The sequence below is a fragment of the Orcinus orca genome, chromosome 2 (assembly GCF_937001465.1).
Source record: "Orcinus orca chromosome 2, mOrcOrc1.1, whole genome shotgun sequence".
Taxonomy (NCBI): domain Eukaryota; kingdom Metazoa; phylum Chordata; class Mammalia; order Artiodactyla; family Delphinidae; genus Orcinus; species Orcinus orca.
This window is the reverse complement of record NC_064560.1, coordinates 162,014,374-162,038,605: the sequence shown is the minus strand read 5'-3', so window position 1 is coordinate 162,038,605 and position 24,232 is coordinate 162,014,374. Positions and strand designations below refer to the sequence as shown.

Sequence of the window (24,232 nt, the reverse complement as noted above, 5' to 3'; positions counted from 1 at the left end):
ATATTTCTATCACCTACAGGTCTCAGAATAACCCTGTCTTAGTCTGTTCAAGCTGCTAAAACAAAACACCATAAACTGGGTAGTTTACGCCTCATGGTTCTAGAGTCTGGAAGTCCAAGACCAGAATACTATCACGGTTAGTGCTAGCTGGTGAGAGCCCTATTCCTGGTTGCAGATTCCTAACTTCTCATTGTATACTCACTTGGCCAAAGGGGCGATGGAGCTCTCTGGAGCCTCATCAACAAGGGCACAAATCCCATTCATGAAGGCTCCACCCTCATGACTTAATCACCTCCCAAAGTCCCCACCTCCGAATACTGTTACCATCTTGGAGGTAAGGTTTCTACATATGAATTCTGAGGGACCACAAACATTCAAAACATCACAAACATCTTAGACTCAGTCAACCCTCGGTAATTGTTCTTTGAATAAATGGATTTCATTGGAAAAGCTAGAAAATGTTCCTGTTTTCCCCATTCCATTCCTCTGATCATTTCTTCTCTGGTCTCTGTCACACAAGATCCTCTCCTACCTTCAATCATGTGAGTTGTCCTTGTGCAAGCAGAGTGCAAGGTTTTAGGAAAAATCAAAGATGAATCAGATAGGAACCTCACTCTGAAGGAACTAGGAGTTGGGTAGGGGAGATAAGACATGCATAAATGAGCACAGAACATTGAAAAAAAGAAAGAGAAGTAAGAAAGCAGAAGGACTAAAGGTGAAGTTCACAGGGATGGCAAATACCTGCAGTTGAATTTGCCTACAAAGAGGAAAAGCATCTACCCAGGCTGTGCTGGCTGCTCTCTAATTTGCGATGTTCGTAGCTTACTTCAGTTAGGTTTTTGCTTTAAATACTCTATCAGTAGGCTGGAGAATTAGGCAACAGCTTATAATGGCTTACCCCAAAGCTTGTCCAGTACTCCTATTAGAGTATGTCATAAGCAGTTGTGTGTGGAACCATTAAAAAAAAAAAAAAAAGCCATTTTAAAGAGCCAGTAATATTATCCAGAAATATATGGAAAGGATCTCTACATAAAAATGTTTCATGTTTTAATATTTCAAAGATCTCTAAAAAATATGACTTAACAGCGTCCTAGACTACTTGTCAGGCTATATATGATGTTTCTCAATTTTAAAAAATGCTTTTGTGATTAACATTAAAGAACCCTACTCCTCCAATCCCCTGCCTGCTCTCCTCCGTGAAGAATCACCAGTTTACAATGATTAATTAAGCATCCATAAGACCAAAAGAGTTGTAGTATTCTCCCTAAACAACACCTATCTAATTAAGCACAAACACGGTGACTGAGGCTACAGTTCAGTTTTTATTAGGAAAAAAATATTTAGAACACCTCGGCCACTTGTTTTAAATGTTAAAATTAAAAGAGAATTTTTAATGTCCTATTTTTAGGAAATTCTATTTGAGAAAACATGAACAATGGATTTTCCTGAAAAAAAACAATTTAAAATAAAATATAAGATGTAGTCAGCTGTGTATATACAAAAGCGAGGTTATTTATTCTAAACAATACCTGGCTCCGTACTTTACAACAAACTGCGCAATCATAACCTAATTACAGGAGACTAAATTTAATGCCCCAAGCTTTTCTGTTTTCCAAACTCACCTCCCTTCTTTCCAAAAAGATTATCTTCTCCCTCCCAAAGGATTCTCAGGGTGCAGACACACAATAAATTCAAAAAACACGACAAGCAGAAAAAACAAAACAAAACAAAACAACAACAATAAAAACCCACCCGGGGCAGCTAAAGTTTCTATTTAATTACTTAATCAAGCATATCTCAAAGTGCTTTATTTAAAATAAACGAAGCCTTTGAGTGCCTTAGGGGTAATATGTTGAAATGTACACACAACGTCTCTGTTTTTGATAAGATTAGTAGATAGGACTAATCTTTTTAAACTGTTGCGTAGCTACGCAATCTGTTAGGCGACCCCTCGACATTTCTCTGTTCTACAGAGCACAGCTTAACACTCCGAAGCATCTGCTTGGGAGTTCGGAAGACAGCTCTACCTACAGCAACACTTCACTTCTCCTTCCGTCAAATCTCCCCCCGCCCCCCAAACTCCAACATCCAAAACAGCCAAGTTTCAGGAAAGGCTGGCAGCCGAACCGAGCAGATCACGGAAGACAAAGGGCAGCGCGGGGCCCACAAGCCCCCGCCGGCCCTTCCGTCCGCGCGCGCGCGCATTCTAAAGCCGGGCGGGGCGGTGCCTCCACATGCGCTCCCACACGTAGGCGGGAGCCCGGAGCAGCAGGCACACGCGCCACTCCTGCCGCCTCGCGCCGGCCCCTAGTCCCCGGCCGCGGGCGGGGCCGGGTCTGCGGTGCTGAGCCCCAGCACGTACTGGGGCGTGGCCTGAAGCGCGGCGGGCGGGGTTTGGAGAAGTTTCTCCGGGTGGCTCACATTTCACATCGTCATCATGCAGGCACCAGGGCGCCAGGGACAGAAGTGGTGCCGGTCCCTTCCGCATCCTTGCTGTTCTCCCCGCTGAGGGTCTGATCACTGCCGCTCTCAGGCACCTGTCTTTCCTCTCCGTGCCGGAATGGAGCCAAGACAAAGGAATAAAAGAAATTAAATAGTACAAGGAGATCGGGTGTCTGAGCAGCGTCTTGGATAATGCCGTCCACTACAGGTAAGAATAAAAATTATGTCCAAACCTCTGAAAGATGTGAACACAACAAAGCTCCGAAGGTGTTCATAGGAGGGTAGAGGTAAGGTGTAGTTTTTGTTTTACAGGGAGACTTTCATTTCACATCCTACAGATTGAACTAATTCTCTGTAAAATGATCTGGGACAACAGGCTCAGCGCTATTTAAAGGGAGGAAATATGAGCAAAGTGGTTAGTGGCAGACTTAAAAAACACCCCAGTAAAATTTTTTTTACATTTTTGTTGGTTCCACATAGCAACATGTTTGCAAAGGTTTTATTTAACCAAACACCGTTAAAAAAAAAAAGATTTTGTATTATTTGCAACTTGTTTTTGACGTTGCTACATTGGAAATTTGAACTTTTGGAATGTTGACGTTTCTGCAAAGCCAGTAACTTTAAGTTCATCATTTTTGCATTTTAGAGGTTGTAGGGGGAAATCAAACTTTAGAATGGTAGTTGTGAGGTTAATACAAACTTAAAAGAAAATAAACGTGTCTAGCATGCTATTAAGTCAAACAGCGCTGACAGAACCATACCATATATTCATCTGGCCTTTTATAGTTTATCAACATGCATTTCATATACCACCTCATTTACCTGAGTTAATGTCTCCGTAACCACACACCAAAATCTCTAGCTCAAACTCAAAACCCACTAAATAGCACCAGAACACCTCTTTTATTCATTTCAATTTGCCTTGCCATTCCTCTCATAGAACATCCCCTCAGTGTCCTCTATGATTTCATTACCATCAAGGGACACCCACTCTCAGTTCCCTACACCCTCATTGCTTTCTATTTGCCATTTAAACAGTTAATGGGAAAAGGGGTAAGGTTCTACTGGACTGGCTAGCACTTCACCAGCTCAGACACTCTGAATCATAGGCCATCTCTCCAAGACTGTTTTCTCATCTACAAAATGAGATACAGGTACTATTTCATAGTGTTTTTTTGAAGATTGTGAGATAACATGCAAAATGCTTAGCACAAAGTCTAGCATATAGCACTTAAAGACATTAGATTCATTTTAACTCCTAATCTAAAAGAAGTTGTACCTACCAATGGTAGGCTCCCTGGGGAAATCTTTTTCAGTTCCAGAGTTAATAGTGAGGCTTAGAACAAATGAACAAAATACACTTATCTCCTTTGCCATACTTTTTCAGATGTGAAAATAATACTGTGGTCATTCATTCACAGCACCGCCAGAGGAAGAAGTATAGGCATTCATCAGGAAGGGAGACAATACAGGACTGTAGCTGCTGGGGTAGAGCTATACTTGGCTAAAGGCATTATAAAGACATTTGTTACGGTCTCAAAGAGGCTGGCACAATGCTGGGAGGAAAGGCTGGTTCTGCTATTTAAAACAGCTTCAAGCACTCCAGGGGACTTATTTTCTGAATGACCAAGGGGTGGATACTTGTTTTCTCCCAGCTTTACCATCCTTTAAAGTGGCTTTCTCATCTAAATCATTGCTCCACAAGTCATTTTCCTACTCGTGGTCATTACAGATCTGACCATTAACTAGTAATTGAAAACGATCAACTTCTAGATTTCAGCTTAAGTTAATTTGCTAACAAAATGAGCAGAATTTTAAATTTCAACCCGGGAATATTAAGCAACTACTTTATTCTAAAATACCACCTCTAGTACTATCTGTAATTAAATGCAGAAGCACTTTGGATCATAGTATTTGCAGTGAAATATGCCCCTAAAAACTTAGATTGAGTCTTAATATTGTAAACTTTTGTTCCCATATTTTCATGTAACTGTAATCAGATTTTCTTCATTCTAAGATAAAAACAGCCTCCTAAGATCTGTGGCTTAATTTTGTCCAGGATATTTTGTTCCTCTAACCTCAGGATACAGGGCCTAAGGCTCTGGCACTGCCTATGTAATTTGTCCATAAAAATAATTTGCTGTTACTTCTAGGAGCAGGGATTCACTATCTCTTATTGTATCTTTTTGTGCTGTCTGATTTTTTAAATTTTAAGTGGGAATGTATTACTTTTACAATCATAAAAGAAATAACGCTATTTCATTTTAAAAATATAGGGAAAAAAGCTATTTAAAAAATTTTAAATATACAGTATCATTAAGACAAAAACAAAGCAACGTTTTTCTAGTTTCATATTAGAGTCAGAAGACCTAAGTTTAAATCTTCGGTCTGCCACTTATTACCTTTAAGGCTTGGACAAATCCTTTATCATTTGAGGTCTAAATTTCTTTATCTGTGAGTGACAATAGATTGGAGATCTTTAGAGCAGGGGTCCCCAACCCCTGGGCCACAAACTGGTACCAGTTCGTGGCCTGTTTGGAACCGGGCCCACAACAGGAGGTGAGCGGCAGGTGAGCGAGCGAAGCTTCATCTGTATTTATAGCCGCGCCCCATCGCTTGCATTACCGCCCGAGCTCCTCCTCCTGTCAGCATTATGGTGAGTTGCATAATTATTTCATTATATATTACAATGTAATAATAATAGAAATAAAGGGCACAATAAATGTAATGTGCTTGAATCATCCGAAACCATTGACCACCCCCCATCCGTGGAATAACTGTCTTCCACGAAACCGTTCCCTGGTGCCAAAAAGGCTGGGGACCGCTGCTTCAGAGGAACTTTCTAGCCCATACAACATTATGTAACTATAATGTTCAGGATTTGCTTCATTCATCCCATTCATATTAGAACATTAAAATTTTGTTTTACTTTAATAAATTAAAGGTTCATAAATGACAAGTTTCTCTTCTAAAAGCATACTTTTCACAGTGGAACATTACGGTTTGTTATTATTTAACATTACATTTAGGGACACAGTATAACTTAAGGTGATGGCAATACGATAAATGTAGAAATAAACAAGAGTAATGTAATATTCATAAAATACTTAAACTGTTGGTAAACAATATTATGAGTTGGAGGTGTTAAAGCAAATATTATTTTAACATAAAAGCTGATCAAAGGGGGCCTGGTCCACAGAAGATGTTTATTTGATGTAACAAAACAATACAGTTAGTGTTAGATCCAACCACAAAGAGCAAAAGGAATGAAAAATTTGTACAATGCACATAGAAAAACAAGATGTTTACTGTGACAACTATATATTTCTAAAATAATGCTTTTCTAAAATTACTCAATTATTGAAATCTATATGAAAACAGAATGATGTTAATAGCGACAAAGTGCATAAAACCAAACATCAAATTTCGAGCAAATTAACATACTAGGCAATTTTGCTAACAAAGCATGATTTTTTTCTTGTTCACAATCTGCTCAAAATACCTTTATACCAACATAGTGGGCAGAACATTTAGGTTTAATATCAATTACACAATATTAGCATAAACTTCCACAACTACAGATAGGGTATTGTTTTCTTTTGAGCTGGCAAAGTGACTACAGAAACATCAGATCATTTCTCTGAATTGAGAATTTTATCCAAATAAATGCCACATACCTTCCAGATATATGCATATCTTTCTATATCATGTAAATGGCTTTACCCATTTAAATAATAAACCATACAAGCATTTAAGAATCATTATTATATGATTAACAATGTCATGTTCCAGGTTTAATAATTTCATAGGCCAAAAAAAATTTCTTCTTAAAAACTAGTTTTATAAATGCAGAATATATTGCATGAGTAACTGCTGGTATTTTTTTAAGAAAATATATTGTGCAATTGTGGCTACCATGTACTGCTGGCAAATCATTACTGTTTATGTAAAATGTGAAAAAACTGAGTAAAAATTTTTCAAACTCATCATGATGAAAGGTTACTTGCCTTCTTAAAAAAAAATTACATTGGCATCTTATTAAAAATAATTCGATAAGGGACAAACTCCCTAGCCCAAAATAAATAAATAAAAAGGTGCATTTTAAAAATGATACTACTGCAATGCAATGGTTTAAATACCAAAGAACTGTGAAAATGTGCTGTGTGTGATCTGGCATTAAGGAACATACTAAAAAAGAGCATTAATGTAAATTAAGTAGAAAGGGGATCAAAATTGAACTAACCAAGTTTGTGCAGTATTTGTAGCCAGGCTTCTAAAATTAGATATAGAAAATATAAATAGACTGCTTCAGGTAATGAGCCACCAGTGTCCAAAAAAAGGAATGAGATTATGAAAAAGCTCAGTTAACTTGATCCAAAGCTCTGAGTAATTCTTCACCCTGCAGTAGGTTTCTGCTGCCTTGTATAGGAGCATTAACTTCACAATCATAACTGGTCAGCTGTGGTAATCCACTCTCATCCATTGATTGCCCCAGCAGTCTACATGCTAAATCTGAAAAACAAAGATACTTAAGTATTTATTCATCTAATCCATGAATATTATTAAACAGCCACTATGCACTAGGTATTGGGGAAAATAAGGCAAATAAGCGCTAGAAGGGTTTTAGTCTATTAGGCAAAACCACAATCGTGTAAACAAGAAAGTGCAAAAAATTGTTACTGGTGCTATGTCACAAATGTTTAAAGGATACCTTGAAGGCACAAAGGCGTGATAAACCAATTTAGAAAAAGGCATTAAAATGTGCAAGTTTCAGCTTCTATTCAATATTGATAGCACACAGACTCAGATCAAAGATAATTACTAAAAATTCATAGTTCCATCTTGAAATAGCTATTACTGATCAAATAAAATGCAACCTTACTTTTTAATCCTGCTAAGGAGTGAAAATCACTCTCAATTGGAGTAAAGCTCCTAAATAAAAGTTTCATATATTTTAATTCTCTTTGTGATGTTCAAGGGCAGAAAGAACAAACTAACCAGAGGGTATTAAAATAATTGTCTTTTGCTCCATTCCATTCTGTTCACTAGATTTGCATCCTTTTACGCGTTTCCAAGAAAGTGATGTAGTAGTTGCACGATCATCTGGTTGCTGTAATAATGTTCCCTAAAAACAGTAAAGTTATTTCAATTTTACTATGTTGAATTTTTTTTAAGTCAAAACTTTGAAATCAGTGTAAGTTTGCTAACAATATGTGGGCAAGATTCTTAAATACTGCCCTAAGTTATTTTAAATTCTTTTTCTTCATACTACTTCATACTACCGGTGAATTCATTTGCCGGTCATTATGACAGCTACGTGTGTAAATGCTTTCCTGTTAATTTGGTCTGAAAATATCAGTATGGATTACACCAGCACTGACTGTTCTGTGGGTAAGAAGGGAAAGTAACCTAAAGGGAAGAGAAAGAGACTTGGTGGTGACACTGGGTGTGGAATGAGGGGAGAACTGTACTTACTCAAAATACATCTCTAGTGTTTGGAATTTTTACACCAAGACTGGATTCATTAAATGTTTGTATTTTTAAGAAAGAGTGTGTACAAGTGAAAAAAAACAATGTATAACTTCTGAAAATGTAACATTAGTATTTGGAAGATACAAGGAGTTACCTATATAACTTAGAAATAGCACATTAGCTAGAATAGAAAAGCAAACATACTGTCACACTTACAATTCCTACTGCTTGAAAAAGTGAGCCATCATGTTCTATTTTTCGCTTTCTCTGAGCATTCTGCAAAGCTAGTATCTTTGGACTTAGTTCTTCCTCAGGAACAGTAGTTCTGAAAAATATTTTTTAATAAAAATATGGTTGTTTTATTTATTTAAAAAATATCCAGTTACTTTTTAAAAATGAAATATATAATGCCTATTTTCCAACATTAAGGAATATAATGTTATACATAAGAGAACCGTCCTGATTACTAAAGTTTATTACCTTGAAAGCCCAAGTTCATTTTTTAAAACAAAATTTCCTAAAATATGCATTTCCCTATTTAGAAAATAGAACTGAACAGAACTAAATTGATGTCAAAGAGTTAAATATTGGCCTTTCATCCCACCTAATACACAGATATTCTTGGGACTACTGTAATAAAAGATTAATTTCACATTTGTGTTACGCTTTCAGTTTATAAAACATTGCAAAGCCCAAGTTCATTTTTTAAAACAAAATTTCCTAAAATATGCATTTCCCTATTTAGAAAATAGAACTGAACAGAACTAAATTGATGTCAAAGAGTTAAATATTGGCCTTTCATCCCACCTAATACACAGATATTCTTGGGACTACTGTAATAAAAGATTAATTTCACATTTGTGTTACGCTTTCAGTTTATAAAACATTGCATGTTCATTAGTTCACTGTAGCTTCACTCCAATCCCCAAGATAATACAGGTAATATAATACACATTCTATAAATGAGAAACCTGAGGCTTGTTAGGTAACTTGCTCTGTTGCTAATTAGCTGCAGATATGGAAGTACACTGCAGGTCTCCTGATACCCAGTCTCCTTCCCAGTGATCCTCCCACTAAGCCATTTTGCCCTCAGTATTGATCTGGTTATCAAACTTGATCTGCATCTAAAATTAATACTAAATAGTGAAGAACTGTTTTATGTGTCAAGTACATCGATTTCGTTATATCTGTTTCGCCTTTTCAAGAACCGCCCACCCACCCCCAACATAATCACAATAGCTCCTTGCTGTCCCATCTAGTTGAGAATGGCATATGGGTAAGGGATGTACTACTCTAACGGCTCTCCTACATGCAGTCTTGTTTTGTATTTTTAAAAAATTCTATGAAACCATCAATATATAGACAGGCAGATTTTTAAATTTTTATATAAATGTTACCTTTATTAAGCGTAACTCAGTCTATCATGTAAATATCATCTTAGTAGTAGTACTTTTAATGGTTTATTTTTAATCTTTGCTCTAAAAGCTGCAAATTGTCTGGTTTACCGTAGCACTTTGATTTTGCAAATTACCTACAGAGGTAGTAAAGAAAAAGCCTCCATATAGTTCTGAATGGTTAAGTTCATAAAGTGTTTAGTACATACTATATTGGAACTAATGTAAAAAAAATTGCTAAAATGACTAGATGTTTGTTGGACTTTGGTTTTGACAAGTACGTAGTTATTCAGAAAACCAAACAGCCCATGGTTCTCTGTAGCTGTAACTGAAAATTACAGATCACTGCCAATTCTACTGCTATGTTCATTCTTCTCTCCATCTAATAACCATTTATTGAAGCAAGTGCTACATGTTAGGTACTGAGTTAAGTATTAGTAACACAGAAATGCCCGAGGCACTGTCACCTCCCAGAGGAGCTCTAAAGTCGGTTGGTGATAATAGTAAAACAATAATGTTAAATACTTCTTTGTTAATTTAAAGCCCTAAGATCTTTTCCTAGCTCTGGGAAAAGGCCTCTCCTAGCATTCTAGGTCAAAGCAGTGATGCAGGGCAGGAGAATAAAGCCATAAGCTCTGGCTATGGCAGTGCTTTTTCCTATTGCTATTGATATCTGACTCAGTCTAGGCACTGTAGAGGAATCATTCCTCTCCTCCACACACTGCTCCACTGACTTGTTTCCTCTGACTACAGCCTAAATTTTAAATGTGTCAAATCCTATTACAAATTATACACAAAAATTATAACTTAAAATTTGGATAGTGTCCATATGTTTGCTCAAACTAGCTCCATAGAAGCAATGCCATGACACATGCTTAGATTCTTGTTATAGCTTTTAAAAAATATTTAACCTATGATATAGCTAGTGTTCTATAAATAAAAAGGAAAAATAAAAGCAATTTATAACTATACATCAATTTTTTTAAAATGCTTATAAATATCTATACTGAATACTGAGGACTGAAGACCATCAAGTTCAATTTGGATTGGAGAACTGGAAATACCCTTAAGTTGGAAAGGTTTTTTTTCAGGTAAGCTTAAAAAGAGCTCCAAGCTATGGAGGCAAGTAAGGATAGTTAATGAGTCTGATTTAAGCAATTACAAGAAAGTGGGCCAATTTTTGTACATTTACAGAACTTATTGGCTGGATTTTATTTTTAGAGGTATTAGAAGACCCTTCTACTCCTACATTTAGATAAGTGATATGACTATAAAGTAATACACAAGCTAATTTAGAAATGGTTTTTTGAGTGCTTGTTTTAAGTTCAGAATTTGTACGTCAATTTTATGTTCCTTAAAGCATATACATCAGAAAGTTTGCTACATTTAGAAATAATTTACCATCATACATGTTTCCTCAAAAATAACAAACTATAACTTTAATGTTACATATAAATACCTTTGACTCAAAGCGACAGATAACACATTAGGGCTTCTTGGATGAGATTTTTCTGTCTGTTCTATGACTCCTTTTCCTGCTCTGTTTGGTGAGGCTGTCCGACTTCCAGTGTCACTATATGGTGATGTTGTGGCACAAGTAGTTTCTTTAGGTACGTGGGGAGGAGATGGAAATGCAATCAATATTTTAATGTCTTCCATACCATCTTTTGTCACTGTTTTTAATTCATCAGTGGTGGCTGTGGTAGTGTTGGTGGTTATAGGAGGTTCCTGCATTTGAGTCGGCTGGAATACTGTAATTGTGCTCGCACTTTGAGGAGTAGTAGAACTGCTTTCCAATGGTGACAACTGGTCGAAGGAACGTAACTGGAAGTCATCATCCATTGGGATATAAGGAGCTAACATCTCCAAGTCTAAATCAGTGTCCTTTAAAACAACAAATACATGAGTTTTTACAATGGCCACACCATATAAAAGAAAAACAAGTTAAACCCAAAGCCAGTTTTGAATAATATATATAATAAACAAGTTCATATACCTGAGTGGAAAATGGATTCTTTGCTTCCGTGTCTTCAGCAAAAAGTTTCTCTACCAATTCCAACTTGAATTCATTGACCATATCACTATCCACATCAAAACAATATTCACTGGGACTGTTAGGCTGTAAAAAGAATTAATATATTTACTTTTCCCTGAAGAAGCTTACATAAATGTTTTGCTGGTTGTTAGAATGTGAAAACCTAATCTCAGAGAATACACAACAAAGTCTGTCTCTTCTATCAAATTTTATCTAACTAGTGAGAAATGAGATTTTTTGAGCTTACACTTATAATTCTGTCAATACATCCATTTCTAACTGTATGTAATATAACAGCATTTATAAGATTAAAAGATGCATTTATCTGCTTATTCTAAAGAATAAAACTCACCTAATAATTCAACTCCCAAATGGTACCTAATTGGCCAATAACCAGATGATATACTCACTGGAATCTGTGTACTGAGAGGCCATACTGCTGTGGTGATCTACCTAAAAATCTCACAGCTACTCTGGGGGGCAGGCGAGGATAGGGCTGGAGACTTAAGTTCTTTACTTGTATTCACCTTAATGAATGCAGTACTAGTTTAGTTTTCAGCAAGAATTCTAACCAAAAAACTATAGCTATGTATTCTAAGCATAAACTTTTGCTTCCCTCATCTTAACATTTTTGTTAGATTTACTTTTTATGGATTAAAAACAAAATGACTCGAACATTTTTGTGCTAGGCAAACTGAGCAACCAGAGAGTAGGATATATTTTCTAGAAGGCTATGAGATGTCAAATCTCCTACTTTTAGCTTGCCAGTTTGAGTCAGTAAATATTTAATGTAAAATAATATACCACTTTTTTTAGGCTTATTTGAGCCTCATTTATCAAGTCATAATATTCAAATCTGAGCTGCCGTACTCATGAGCATGTTTTTAGACATAGGAAGCTCTGAAATCAAATCATTCTAGATTGAGAAATAGAGCCCTATATGATACCTTCAGTCTTGGCCCAGCCTAGCCCTTAAAGACTATTTTTATTGTTTATAGAAAAACTAGTATCAAGACAGAACTTGAATTAAAAAGTTACTAAGTAATTTTTCTGAGTAAGACTTGGTGGGACTTTCATGTTACTCTTATCCAGAATGTCAAAATAGTGATGGAAATTGTGCTAAATTGGGCAAAGAGCTTAGAGTCCTTTCCCTTTTAAGCCTTGCTAATAATAAGCCCTTTGCCACTGGATAATTCTCCAACTCAAAGGGTAATATGAATGGGCTTAGATCAGTCATAGGCACACAGTATTGTTCTCTGTGGATATCTAAGTTCAAGACTTTTTTTGTCCTACTGATATAAATACACACAGGAGCAACATATGTTTTACCTTTTGCCTTATGTTAAGGCAGCTCATTCCCATGTTCCTGACTGTCTTTGAGCCTAAAACATGGACTGAGGTCTAAGTCAGGCATAGCTTTTGTAGTAATTTTAAAAGTGCTAAAATTCATAGAAACAAAACTATGACATGTGGTTCAAATTTATATATATGTCCCTAAACATTAAAATCTGTAAGTTATCCTTTTCTTGTTCTATCATGACACCTACCTCAGGTGAACTTTGTCTGGTGCTTCCATCAGAAGGACTAGCTGGCTGATCTTGAATCTGGGGCATGGTGAAAGAAAGTTCCAGTGACTCTGGATTTGGTTCTAACTTTAATGCAACTTCCTGATTGAGTGCAGGGTCAGCACTACTTCTAAGTGGCTTTGGAGTTTCAGAGGCAGGTAATGGAGACATTGCCAAATTTATATTCTGTAATTTCTCATTGGATGAGGGGAGCATTACATCATTATACAATGGAACTTCCTCAAGTTGTTGTTCATCAGTTTCTGTGTCTGTAGGGGAAAAAATTAGTCAATTTAAAGACTATCTAGATTGCAACATATACAGAAATGTATGCCCCCTTTTACAAAAGGTTTATCTAGTTCACTCAAGTAACAAAAATGTTACCAAATTTTACTTAATCCGAAAGTCTGCAGATATTATGGTATAACCATAAGTCTAAGTTCTTTGCAATCCACTACTGACAACTTCTATAATCTATATAGCATAAAAACTCCTTCAATTCCAACCTTTTCATACCTTTTATTCATTAAAATTTAACCTAGTTTGAAATTACAGTTTTCTTTTTCAATGTTTGATTTCTGGTGTGACTGCTTATTTATCCTTTAATGCAACTTATGCCTACTGCAGTATACCTGCTAACTTGTGAAAAAATATGACAGTAGGCTATAGAAATAGCAGAGCTTATTAAAAGTGAACAATTAAAAGTGGGAAAAAGAAATACCTTAAAAACACTTTGAAGCACAATTTCCAACAATGTGCAAAAGCAGGAATGCTGAGAAATTACAGGGGCAAAGACCACAATGTCCAAATGATTACCAACAAAAAATGTTAAAGTTTAGGCAATTAACATAGTTTAGGCAATTAAAAAAATAACTAAAGACCCACCATTGCTGCCAAAATCTAAAGATATGATTGTGTCTCCAGCAGCTGGGGCCAGCAAAGTTAAAGCATCAGGTTCCTTCTTAAGTTTATCAAAGAGACTACTTGTATCTTCTGATTCAACTTTGGTGAATAGCTGAGTCATTTTCATGTCTGAAGATTCAACTGGTTTGAGGACACATTCTGTTTGTTGAAGGGAGAAAATCAAGTCGTGCTGAATAATACCACTGTCAAAAAAGAGAGATCAGTAATTCTTAAATGAGCACTTGACACAATGTGGGGGGGAGAAGGACTCTGAAATGGCCTTGTCTCTCAAAAAAATTCAAAATTCTGTTTTATGGAAAGGAACATTTTAAGATGCCTTAAAACATCTCTCATGCCTACCTGGTCACATTCAGGGTTTAAAATACCAATATGAAATAAAGACCTATTAAAATTCACAATACAAGATAATTCAGGTATTTGACTAATTTCAATTAAGAAACTTCAGCTATTCCTTTGAGAAGATTGGTGGTGACAAAGAAATGTAACAGTCAAGTACATGTAGGACGATAAGCAGATCTTTTGTGCCCACATGTAAGGATATTGGCACAGAAGAACTCTTTGACATTCATATATGAAGCATGACCTAAGGATGGCCCTAGAATATAAAGATATATAAATGACAAAGGTCCTTCTAGGAGGGGCACTGTTTTTTCCTTGGTGGTAAGAAAATGATCTGGTGATACCACCTACAGGATAGAGTTGAAAAGAGATGATGAACAACAGCTCCATCTTCATGTTTGGCTTAATTTTATTGCTCCTTTAATCAACAAACATTAAGTGTTTACTATGTGAAATGAACTGAGGATACAAAGTTTAAAATATCTAACCCTTGCCCTCAGGAAGTTTAAAACCCATTGTGAAAGTATGTGTGCAAACAACTGAAATACAAAGTGATAGTTGCTAAAATGGAGAAGGTTTGTGTCACAGAGGCCAGTAAGCTGAAACTTGGACTCAAGTAGGATCTGTTAGACAGACTGGGATAGGGGAAAAGAAGGACATTCCAAGTGGGTGATTCTTATATAATGGGAAGGTCACAAAAGAACTCTTTTGCCTAATTTTAAAACATTAAGTGGCAAAAATAAAAACCAAATGATGAAAGTCTTCCTAAGAGAGGTGGCCACAGATTTTAGAAAGAAGGCTAAATCTACAAAAGCATGGGAGTACAGAAAATAATGACAAATGATGCTACGCAAGTAGGCAAGGGTTTATCTTGGGGGTGATAAAGGGATCTTTAAAACAACTCTAAGGAAAATGAGATGATCAGATATCCATGCAAGAAAACTCAGCCTGGTGGTAATGTAGAAGATGGACTAGAAGTGGGCAATTGCTTACTGAAATAGATCAAATGAAAGATTAGTTTATGATATCCATAATATTCACAAGCCAGTCATCTAAGAGAAGAGTTCATGAATACACACGAGCCATGTGTCACACATACAGCCTTTTACAGTAATTTCACGTAGAATTTCAGTTAATCCTCATTTTAACCTTTTGAGGCAAGGATTCCTAAATGGATGAAATTCAGAGAAGTAAGGAGACTTCCCCAAGTCATGGAGCTAATGAGAGACAGAGGTATGATACAAACCTAACTATTCCAGGGCCAGAATTCTTCTTATAAAAATAACATAGCTGCCTTGAGATAGTTATGCTGATAGCTGTATGACTAGAACAAATTAATCCATAGGAGATCTGGTATTTTTTTCAAAGTCTTTTAAAAAATGGGAATAAAAAAGGATGGGGATGAATAGCTACTGATGGTAATTAGTGGAATCACTAAAATAGCTGGCCTAGAAACTCAGGTCAGAATACTGAAAACCATAATTAGGTAGAAATGTGAAAATAAAATAAAATTCAGTGAACATTTATAATCTTTCTATAAAAGAAAAGAGAGTATTCAAAGACTTACTACTTGTTCCCCCCAAATATTTATTTTCCAAGCTTACCTCACAACATAATTTACACATACAATGCACTGTGGTTGAGAGTTCTTAGTGTTATATATGACAGTTGCTTGAGTTTCAACCCAGACATAGCCACCTCTTTTGGCAAGCATCCTGTACTGTCCTGTGGTGACTTGTCCTTTAGTAAACACTAGGAGTGAAAAGGAAAAGAGTCATGTAGAGAAAATAACTTTGAATTTTTAATCGAATGAATAGATGCTGAATGTTGATCATTGTTTTAGAAAAAAGGAGAAATGTTTAATAGAATCAGTTTTAACTGTTTAAATTGAGAGACAGAGAAAACACCCCAGGATAGCTGAAAATATACCTATTTCATTCTTCTAATCCCCCCAATAAACTCCTTTCCTGCCAACCTTCACTTTAAATAAGATGAAAGCCAGGGAGGAGGGACAGCAGTGACTAAAATTCCTTTAACTACTTACAGGTTGAAAGTATCAGAAATATTAGAGAATGAATAACCCTGATTCCACAGAGAACATTCAACAAAGTGGCACTGCTATCATTTCCTTAAATTCCTGCTGTAGTTTCCAGAGAACCAAAGATGCTTCAAATAGATGTGGTAGCATATTTGAATCTCAGTTGATATCATACTGAAGTCTTCTGGCAATTTAGGCAATCTTAATTATTGATTTGGGAGAAAGTACTAGATAAATAGTAACAATGATATCATCATGAGTATTGGGACCCTGACTGTGGACTTAGGCCCGTTTTGCAGTTCAAGGCTAATCATGCTAACTCAGTGACATTCAGGCATTCCCAATCACACTGGGAAGTCATGTTTAGGTACAGATTAAACAGGCAATTGAGAAATTCCGAAGTTTTACTTATCATGGGATCCTCAAATAACATTCATATGAGTAAAACTGAGCATTATGTCTTAGGTCAAGTGTACCTGTTTCCACTAACTAGTGCATGATGTTGATCATATTTGCATTCATTGATTCACTGAACAGTTATTTTCTCAGTGCGTTCTTTGTGCTAACCGTTCTGAATACTTAGGTAAGAATTCTGAAAATGATGCTATATTCTATGATACATATTTTTTAGATTTTGTAAAATGCCAGGGTAGTTTTATATATCATTAAATGATTCTGCTTTAACTGGTATTGGTTACAATAAATACAAAACAAAGATTTAATGACCCAGATCACTTATGAAGTGGTTTATTAAAATGTGTGGTCTAGGAAGACTGGTTAATTTTAACCAAAAAGTTAGATATATAACCAAACAGTAGAAATTGCAAGAGTTAAATAATTAGAATATCTATATTTACTATCATGATGAGTTTTGGTCAGATGATCAGAGTCCAAAGCATGATAATATTCATAAATTGAGCGGCCCAAAAGTTCTTCTGGCTCGTATCCCATCAATTCTGTAATTCTGTTAAATAAAAAATGTAAGTAAGAATAAAAATGACAGAAACTAACTAATGAAGGACATTTTGCTTCTCCAGAGTAACTGATATGCCTTAATCTTATGGACAATTGAATTTTCAAAAATAAAGAGCATTCTTCTTTGTTTAGATAAACTTATATCTCACCTATAGTAACTCTACAGTTACTAAATGCAGCACCATGCATTTCTTTAAGCCCTAAGGGTTCATCCTGCTATTTAACCCTTTTATCTGTTACCTATTTTTATCATATTTTATTGTACACACTTTTGCTAATAAGACAGTTAATTAATGTAACAGATAGATACGAAGGTCTGCTAAATTAAATGATAAAAGCTTTAAAAGTAGTTAATGACATTTAATTTAAATTATAGACTAAACCCATAACATTATTCTACCATACAACCAGATTCCTTTTGTGTGTGTGTATACAAAATCAGATTCTTTATATAACAGTTCCTCTAGGCAAGGCTTCACACTTTGGGGGATCAATATCTACTACAAAATTTTAATACAGGAACTAAATAAATTCATATTTTGTTGGTTTGGGGAGATACTCTTGTACTTAGTTTTTGAAATTACATAAACTTATAGGAATTCATTTCAGATGAAACTGTGATATCAAAGTGAAAATGAACTGGAAAATAATCCATTTACCCATTCTGGTTCCCTGGCAGTTCCTTTAGAACAGAGACTAGATCTTATGACTTCCTCTAACCACAGTCTGAAATGGAGCCCATTTCATGAGAAAAAGAAAGCTGTCTTCTTAGCACCATGCTAAACAGAAATATTCTCTCCTTTTCAGGGAGCAAAACATGAGTTAAGTTCTTTGATTTCTCAGACTTTAGGATTCAAAGGACTTTCTCACTGAGGCACAAGCAAAAGTTATATAATGCACTGTATCCAAAAAACCAGCTAACTCCAGAAAACACACAGGGGAGATATCCTTCTCCTAAAAAATGTATAAAAGTAACACTGTTTGTGTTGTCATACCTTAAGGCAAGATCTGCCATAGTTTATTCCAAAATAAATAAACAGATAAATAGCTGAAAAAAACAGAAACTAAACAAAACTAAGCCAAAATCCAGAATTCTTTACTAAGGGATATCTCTAAACACATCTACACTAGGTGGCAGCATTACAAAGGAAACTACTGTTACAAAAACCCAAAAATCCTATTTCTTTAAATTATGCTTTAAAAATGATTTTAATTGGTCTCATATAGGTTATATGTTTGAATAAAACTCTCATGGAATTAAATTTTTTTCATTATTTAAACCTTTATATTCCCATATGTGCCTGGCGTTGTTCTAGATGTGAAAATGCAAAGGCAAAGTATGGTGAATTTTCTGGTGCACTTACCACAGTACTTATGAAATTATGTGGCAAGTGCAGTGATGGGAATCGTGCAGGAATCAGAGGAACCAGCCCTATCCATGATAAGGAATGGTGGCGGTGAGGGACAGCTTCTTATAGGAGACTTATGAGTTGAGTATAAAAGAGAGTCAAAGAGAGAGCAAAACCATTTCGGAAAGAAGGTACACTACAAGCAAAGCCAGAGATGAGAAAATGGTCGACACTGTACAGGCAACAAATACTCTACGTGGTTAGCAGGGGGAAGTGGGGAGGTGAGGCTGGAGAAGTAGGCAGGAGGATCAGATTAATGAGAGCTTTTGTGTATCACGTTAAGGAGCTCTGATTTAATCAGATGTCAATCAGTGCTTCTCAATCTGAGCTGAGGTATGTCTATCACTAAAATATAAACATCAAAATACAAACAGCATTATTTTCCTAGGTCAATTGTATTCATATTTGAGGGAGAAAGGTCAAGATAATTTAACATTAGAGAATTACATAGCTTTTTATACCAAAAAGAGGAGGAGTGATCCAGAAAGTTTAATCAAAAAGTGTTTTTAATGGACTAGGAAACCTGTAATCTAAAGCAACTGTGCAGTACAGGATTCATTCATTCTAAGTATCATGGGGTGGGAATTAAACTTCATTTCTACTTTAGTGCCAGTTGTCGTGCCACAAACATAGTAGATGCTCAAATGTTTGAATGATTATAAGTGGAAATTAGTATAATAAATAATAGCCATTTGTGGGACATTTTGGATATAAGAAGTTTGATATGTTAGATTTTCTCAAAATTGAGTAAAATTTTTTCTATATCTTGGTTCTTAGGGGTTATAGCTGTGAGAAGTTCCTAAAAAGAGCTCTAACCAGAAAACAACAATCTCCTGGTCAGACTCAAAACCTTACTTGGTTGGTCTCTAAGCAGGCTGCCTTTACCCCTCTGCCACGACCATTTTGCTTATTTTCTAAGATAACCAGAAGGGGAATGTCACTCCCTTTCTTGTTTTCTCATTGTAGCTCCATCACTTTTCTTTCTCCCCAGCCCACCCCTATACTTCATATTGAGTTCAAAAAATAAAAAATAATTCCTAAAAAAATGATGGGCCATCTCTGTTCTATCATACATTGACATAAATACAGGCAAGTAAACACCATAAAATACTTCTTAGCTCTTCTGTCTTCATTCTTCTTAAAGCTAACCCCAGTGGTGAAGCGGTCACTATGCGTACTAGGCACTCAACAAACTCCTTACAACGGCCTTTTGAAGCGTGACCCTTATTTAACAGATAAGGAACATGAGATTTAGAACAGTTAAGTTGTAACACCCAGGCCACACTATAAGTACCAGGACTGCAAGCCAGGACTGAATCAAGAATTATGTGATTCCAAAGCCAGTGCTCTGTCACATTTTCTTGTCCAGTAGGGCTGGGGCTTCTTATCCACTTCATGTTAGAGCTAAGGGCTTCAAATCGGTTTTCTCACATAATGTTCAAGTTGAAGATAATACAGATACATGTATTATACTCTAAACAAACTGATGCTCAAAGAAAAGTAGTAATGTGTCTAAGATCATCTGGATATAGGCAGCAAAGTCAGAATTTAGTAGTCTGGGTACAGAACCTATGCCTTCAGCCACTGTGTTACACAGTCTTATAGTAAAAAATGGGACAACCAAGCAAATAATTACAAAAGCTGAAAAAAGGTTATGACAGAATATGTATAAGGAACGGTAGTTTTTTAAAGAAACAAGGAAAGCTCTACAAGTAGATGCAGTAGGTGGCTCTTGGAAGCTAAGTACGTGTTTGGAGTTGAGAAAACCATCATTGCACTAAGACAATAGTGCATGTGGAGTTCTCTGGCTGTAGGGTGTTGGGGGCCGCATCAGAAGGGGTCTTCCCCTTCTCCTGATTAATTTGGAGAAGTCAGCAGGGGCCAGATCATAAATATCTTTGCTTGCCATGCTAAGAAGTTTAGATATATTGCATAGGTCTGTTTTTCTTTCAGCTTTTCAAAATGTATGTCTTCCTTTGATAAAAATCTCCTGCTCTTATAATATTTTTTATAAACAAAAGTTTTTTTGTGTGTGAAGATGAAGGGAAGCAACTGAGGCATTTTCACATGACATGATATGATTTTCACATGAGGAATTCCACTTCTTGGAAACCTGGATGAGATTAAAAGGGCACAAATCTGTTGGCAGAGATGCAGTTAGGAGACTATGGCAACAGTTCAAGCCAAAGGTAATAATAAGCTGAAGAACTCAATGGCAGGAAAGCAAGAGTGGAAGGAAGGAATGGATCAGGAGGTATATGTACATAGTAAATCTATTAAGATTTAGGAACCAACTGAGTGTAGATAATGAAAGCAAAAGAAAAGTTAAGGACGACTTCCCAATGTTTGCTGGAGTCATGTGTCTACAGTGGTATATTAATCGTGATAGGCATTAAAAGAGGAAAAGCTGTTTCTGAAGTGTTGTTTAGGGGTAGGAGTGTTTCAGTCAAGTACAGAAATATTTAGTCTATAATACAGAAGAATATCCAGATAAAAATATCAAATTGGCAATTAAATGGAAATAGTTATGAGTAGAAATTTGAGAAACAGCAATAGAAACCATGGGCAAGGATAGAGCTGCTCAGGAAAAATATGTAGGATGAGGAGATGACCAAAGACTTTCCTTTCTAATCCACAAACAGAAGTAATCCTTCCTCAAATTATGCACTGTATATCTCTAAAATATATTTATCTTTTCTTTAAATAAATTAGAACCCCTAAAGGAAAAAGACCTCATCCTAATAATCTCTGGATAGCACCTGCTACAGTAAGTATGTATGGTACATAGTAAATGGGCAATAAATGTGGCTGAATTAATCTATAAAGTTAATTTTACTAAATTCTAGGATGTATGGTTGTATTCAACTTAAGTGGAAGAAAGCATACATAGTCTTTATTACAGTTAATAGTTAAAAAAAGTTCTGTGGACTAATTAAAAATTTCAAGTTATATTTTACATTTCATTTACCTTTCATCACAATAAGAAAACTTCATATCCAGACTGTGACGACTGAGAAAAGTCTTGCTGTCTAAAGGAATTTCAATATTTGACGGATGAGGAATGGGTTCACAAATCAGCACCAAGCATGTCATAGGTGGTTTCTTATACCCACATTGAGATTGGTTACTATTGGTATCATATACATGAATATGGCCTGTGCAGTGAAGTACCTATGTATAAAGAAAAACAAAGCAGTTTTTAAAAAAATTTATGCTAGTAAAAAACAAAATGCAGAGACAGTTGAGTCTGACATGGCAAGTAAGCTTTGATAAAATTTACTGTCATTAGTAGATTACTACATTTTTGAAAATCAATAAATGTTTTCCCTACACCACCACCCATGACCTACTCCTCAGGCACCATAAGATTACTCTTTAAAAAAATTTGCCTTCATACAAATCTGAGCTGATTTTTCACTCATCTGGTCACTGTTTGATGGTTATTTCTTGATCTGATGACTGTGTTTCAACACTGAGCAAAGAAATGATACAACAACGAATAGACAATTAATCTCTATCAAGATTCAAACACTGGGTGGTTGGCAAAGCCAGTAGCATCACAATGCACATAAGTTCATGCCTCAAATTGGTGAATTACTACACTGTTTGGATGTTAAATCTATAAATGCCAAGGAACAGTAAGTTTTTCCCTCATAGTTCTAATGCTATCTTAATTTTATTTATTTATTTATTTTTGGCTGCACTGGGTCTTTGTTGCTGCGCACGGGCTTTCTCTAGTTGTGGCGAGTGGGGGCTACTCTTTGTTGCGGTGTGCGGGCTTCTCGTTGTGGTGGCTTCTCTTGTTGTGGAGCACGGGCTCTAGGCATGCGGGCTTCAGCAGTTGTGGCACATGGGCTCAGCAGTTGCAGCTCACAGGCTCTAGAGCACAGGCTCAGTAGTTGTGGCACACGGGCTTAGTTACTCCGCGGCACATGGGATCTTCCCGGACCAGGGCTCGAACCCGTGTCCCCTGCATTGGCAGGCGGATTCTTAACCACAGCGCCATCAGGGAACTCCTCTAATGCTGTCTTAATATTAGAAATGTCAAGATGTATTAATTCATCTATAAATCAAGTGCATTCACAGATCATTTTTACTTACTTTCCATGTTGCAGACTTTATGTTCATAGTTCTTCCCCGGCTAGTTAGGGTACACTTCATTCTGAGAAAAAAGCTCCGCTGTGTATTTTGCTCTTTACCCTTTTTCACAAGGCCTAATGAAAACATGAAATAAACTTAAAAAACATAATTAAACACACAAATTTATTACAGTAAGAATAGCATAGTCCCCAGCACCTAGGTGCTATTCAATGAAAAGTGTCAACATGAGCACAACTGCTTTGCGCATTTTAACATACCCAAGGGATTTAACACACTTCTAGTAAGTAATGGGTTCACAGTAGTAGTGATTCCCTGAGTTGGTGGGATGAGAATCCATATTTGGGATAGCACCTAATCATTTCACATTCAAGCCAGTAAGGTTGGTCAAATTACAAAGAAATATAAACACTGTATGAATTTGCCCTATAACTGTGTTATCAGTGTACAAAGCACACCCAAAAAAAGAACTTCAGCAAACTCCTCCAAACTTTTACTAGATGTGCTAGCTCAATTTATAATAAATATTCTGTATATTTATAGAACTTTTAAAACAGAAAATTTCTTTTCAATAGCAAGTAACATTTTTATATATCTGATTTTTCTTAAATCTTCCTGTAAAGCAAGCAGGAAATTATCTCTACTTTGTTACTAGGAAAAAAAAAAACATGTTGAATGACTTTTCAAAGCAAAGTTAGATTTAAATAAACTCAAGTCTATTTACTCCCATTCCAAGCCTCAGATAACTAAAAAAATGAGATTAGACTCAGGTGACCAAACAAACAGCAACTTGATTTCTCCTCTTCCTTGATCAGTCTGATTCACAACAAATACAAAAAGATTCATTATTCAGGATCTGGACTAGATACTTCAGGCAATATAAAGATGAACAAGACACAATGCCTGCCCTGAAGAAGTTAAAAATTGAGTATACGTAGTGAGGCCAATGACAACAATATGATGTAGAGTAAGCGCCCAAGGCTTACAAGAACTCTTTAAAGGAGTACAGAGAGAGATTAGAAGATAACTTCTAGTCAAGGGGAAATCTAGTCAAGGGGAAACCAAAAAGTCCTTCTTAGAAAAATAGACATTAGAATTTCAGTAAGTAGAGATGAATAAGAAGAGTATTCCAGGCAGAAGAACAGAACGAAAAACAGAGAGGTGAGAAAAAACAGCACATATTTGGGGAAGAGTGCATAGTCCATTTTGACTATAATATAAAGTACATGCAGAGGAGTAATGAGACAAACTTAGAAGGGATGGTTAGGGCTATAACTATAGAGGGCTATGGATGCCACAATGAGGAGTTCAGCCTTACATATACAAAATACAGCTTCTAAAAAATTTGAGTTGGGAAGCACAATAGGAACTTAAGGAACATTAATCTAGCAGCAATATATATGATGTGTTAGAATTAGAATACAATGATGGTAATGAGGGGCTGAGCAGCAGGCAGTAGAAGTGAAAAGAAGGGCAACAAAAGACAAGTGAAGAGGTAGAATCTATAAAAACTCAAAGATTAATGGAAATAAGGGAGAAGA

At 36.0% G+C, this 24,232-nt stretch overlaps 1 protein-coding gene and 1 long non-coding RNA gene across 3 annotated transcripts in view; one reads left to right on the top strand and one right to left on the bottom strand.

The window, feature by feature from the left end:
- Positions 1-2,258: 2,258 nt before the first annotated feature.
- LOC117200058 (uncharacterized) overlaps positions 2,259-24,232 on the top strand; it is a 35,151-nt gene continuing 13,177 nt past the window's right edge. The window contains exons 1-2 of the long non-coding RNA XR_004481493.2: positions 2,259-2,650; positions 21,306-21,360. This is a non-coding gene — a long non-coding RNA (uncharacterized LOC117200058). The remainder of the gene's footprint in view (positions 2,651-21,305; positions 21,361-24,232) is intronic.
- HIF1A (hypoxia inducible factor 1 subunit alpha) overlaps positions 5,630-24,232 on the bottom strand; it is a 41,747-nt gene continuing 23,144 nt past the window's right edge. For both annotated transcript variants that reach the window (XM_033421534.2, XM_004262104.3), the window contains 11 exons: positions 22,695-22,807; positions 21,562-21,764; positions 17,067-17,173; positions 15,776-15,923; positions 13,794-14,014; positions 12,891-13,177; positions 11,305-11,427; positions 10,768-11,192; positions 8,131-8,239; positions 7,441-7,567; positions 5,630-6,954 (listed from right to left, as the gene is read on the bottom strand). In XM_033421534.2, the coding sequence (XP_033277425.1) occupies positions 6,803-6,954; positions 7,441-7,567; positions 8,131-8,239; positions 10,768-11,192; positions 11,305-11,427; positions 12,891-13,177; positions 13,794-14,014; positions 15,776-15,923; positions 17,067-17,173; positions 21,562-21,764; positions 22,695-22,807 (2,015 nt within the window). In that variant the 3' untranslated portion in view covers positions 5,630-6,802. The remainder of the gene's footprint in view (positions 6,955-7,440; positions 7,568-8,130; positions 8,240-10,767; positions 11,193-11,304; positions 11,428-12,890; positions 13,178-13,793; positions 14,015-15,775; positions 15,924-17,066; positions 17,174-21,561; positions 21,765-22,694; positions 22,808-24,232) is intronic.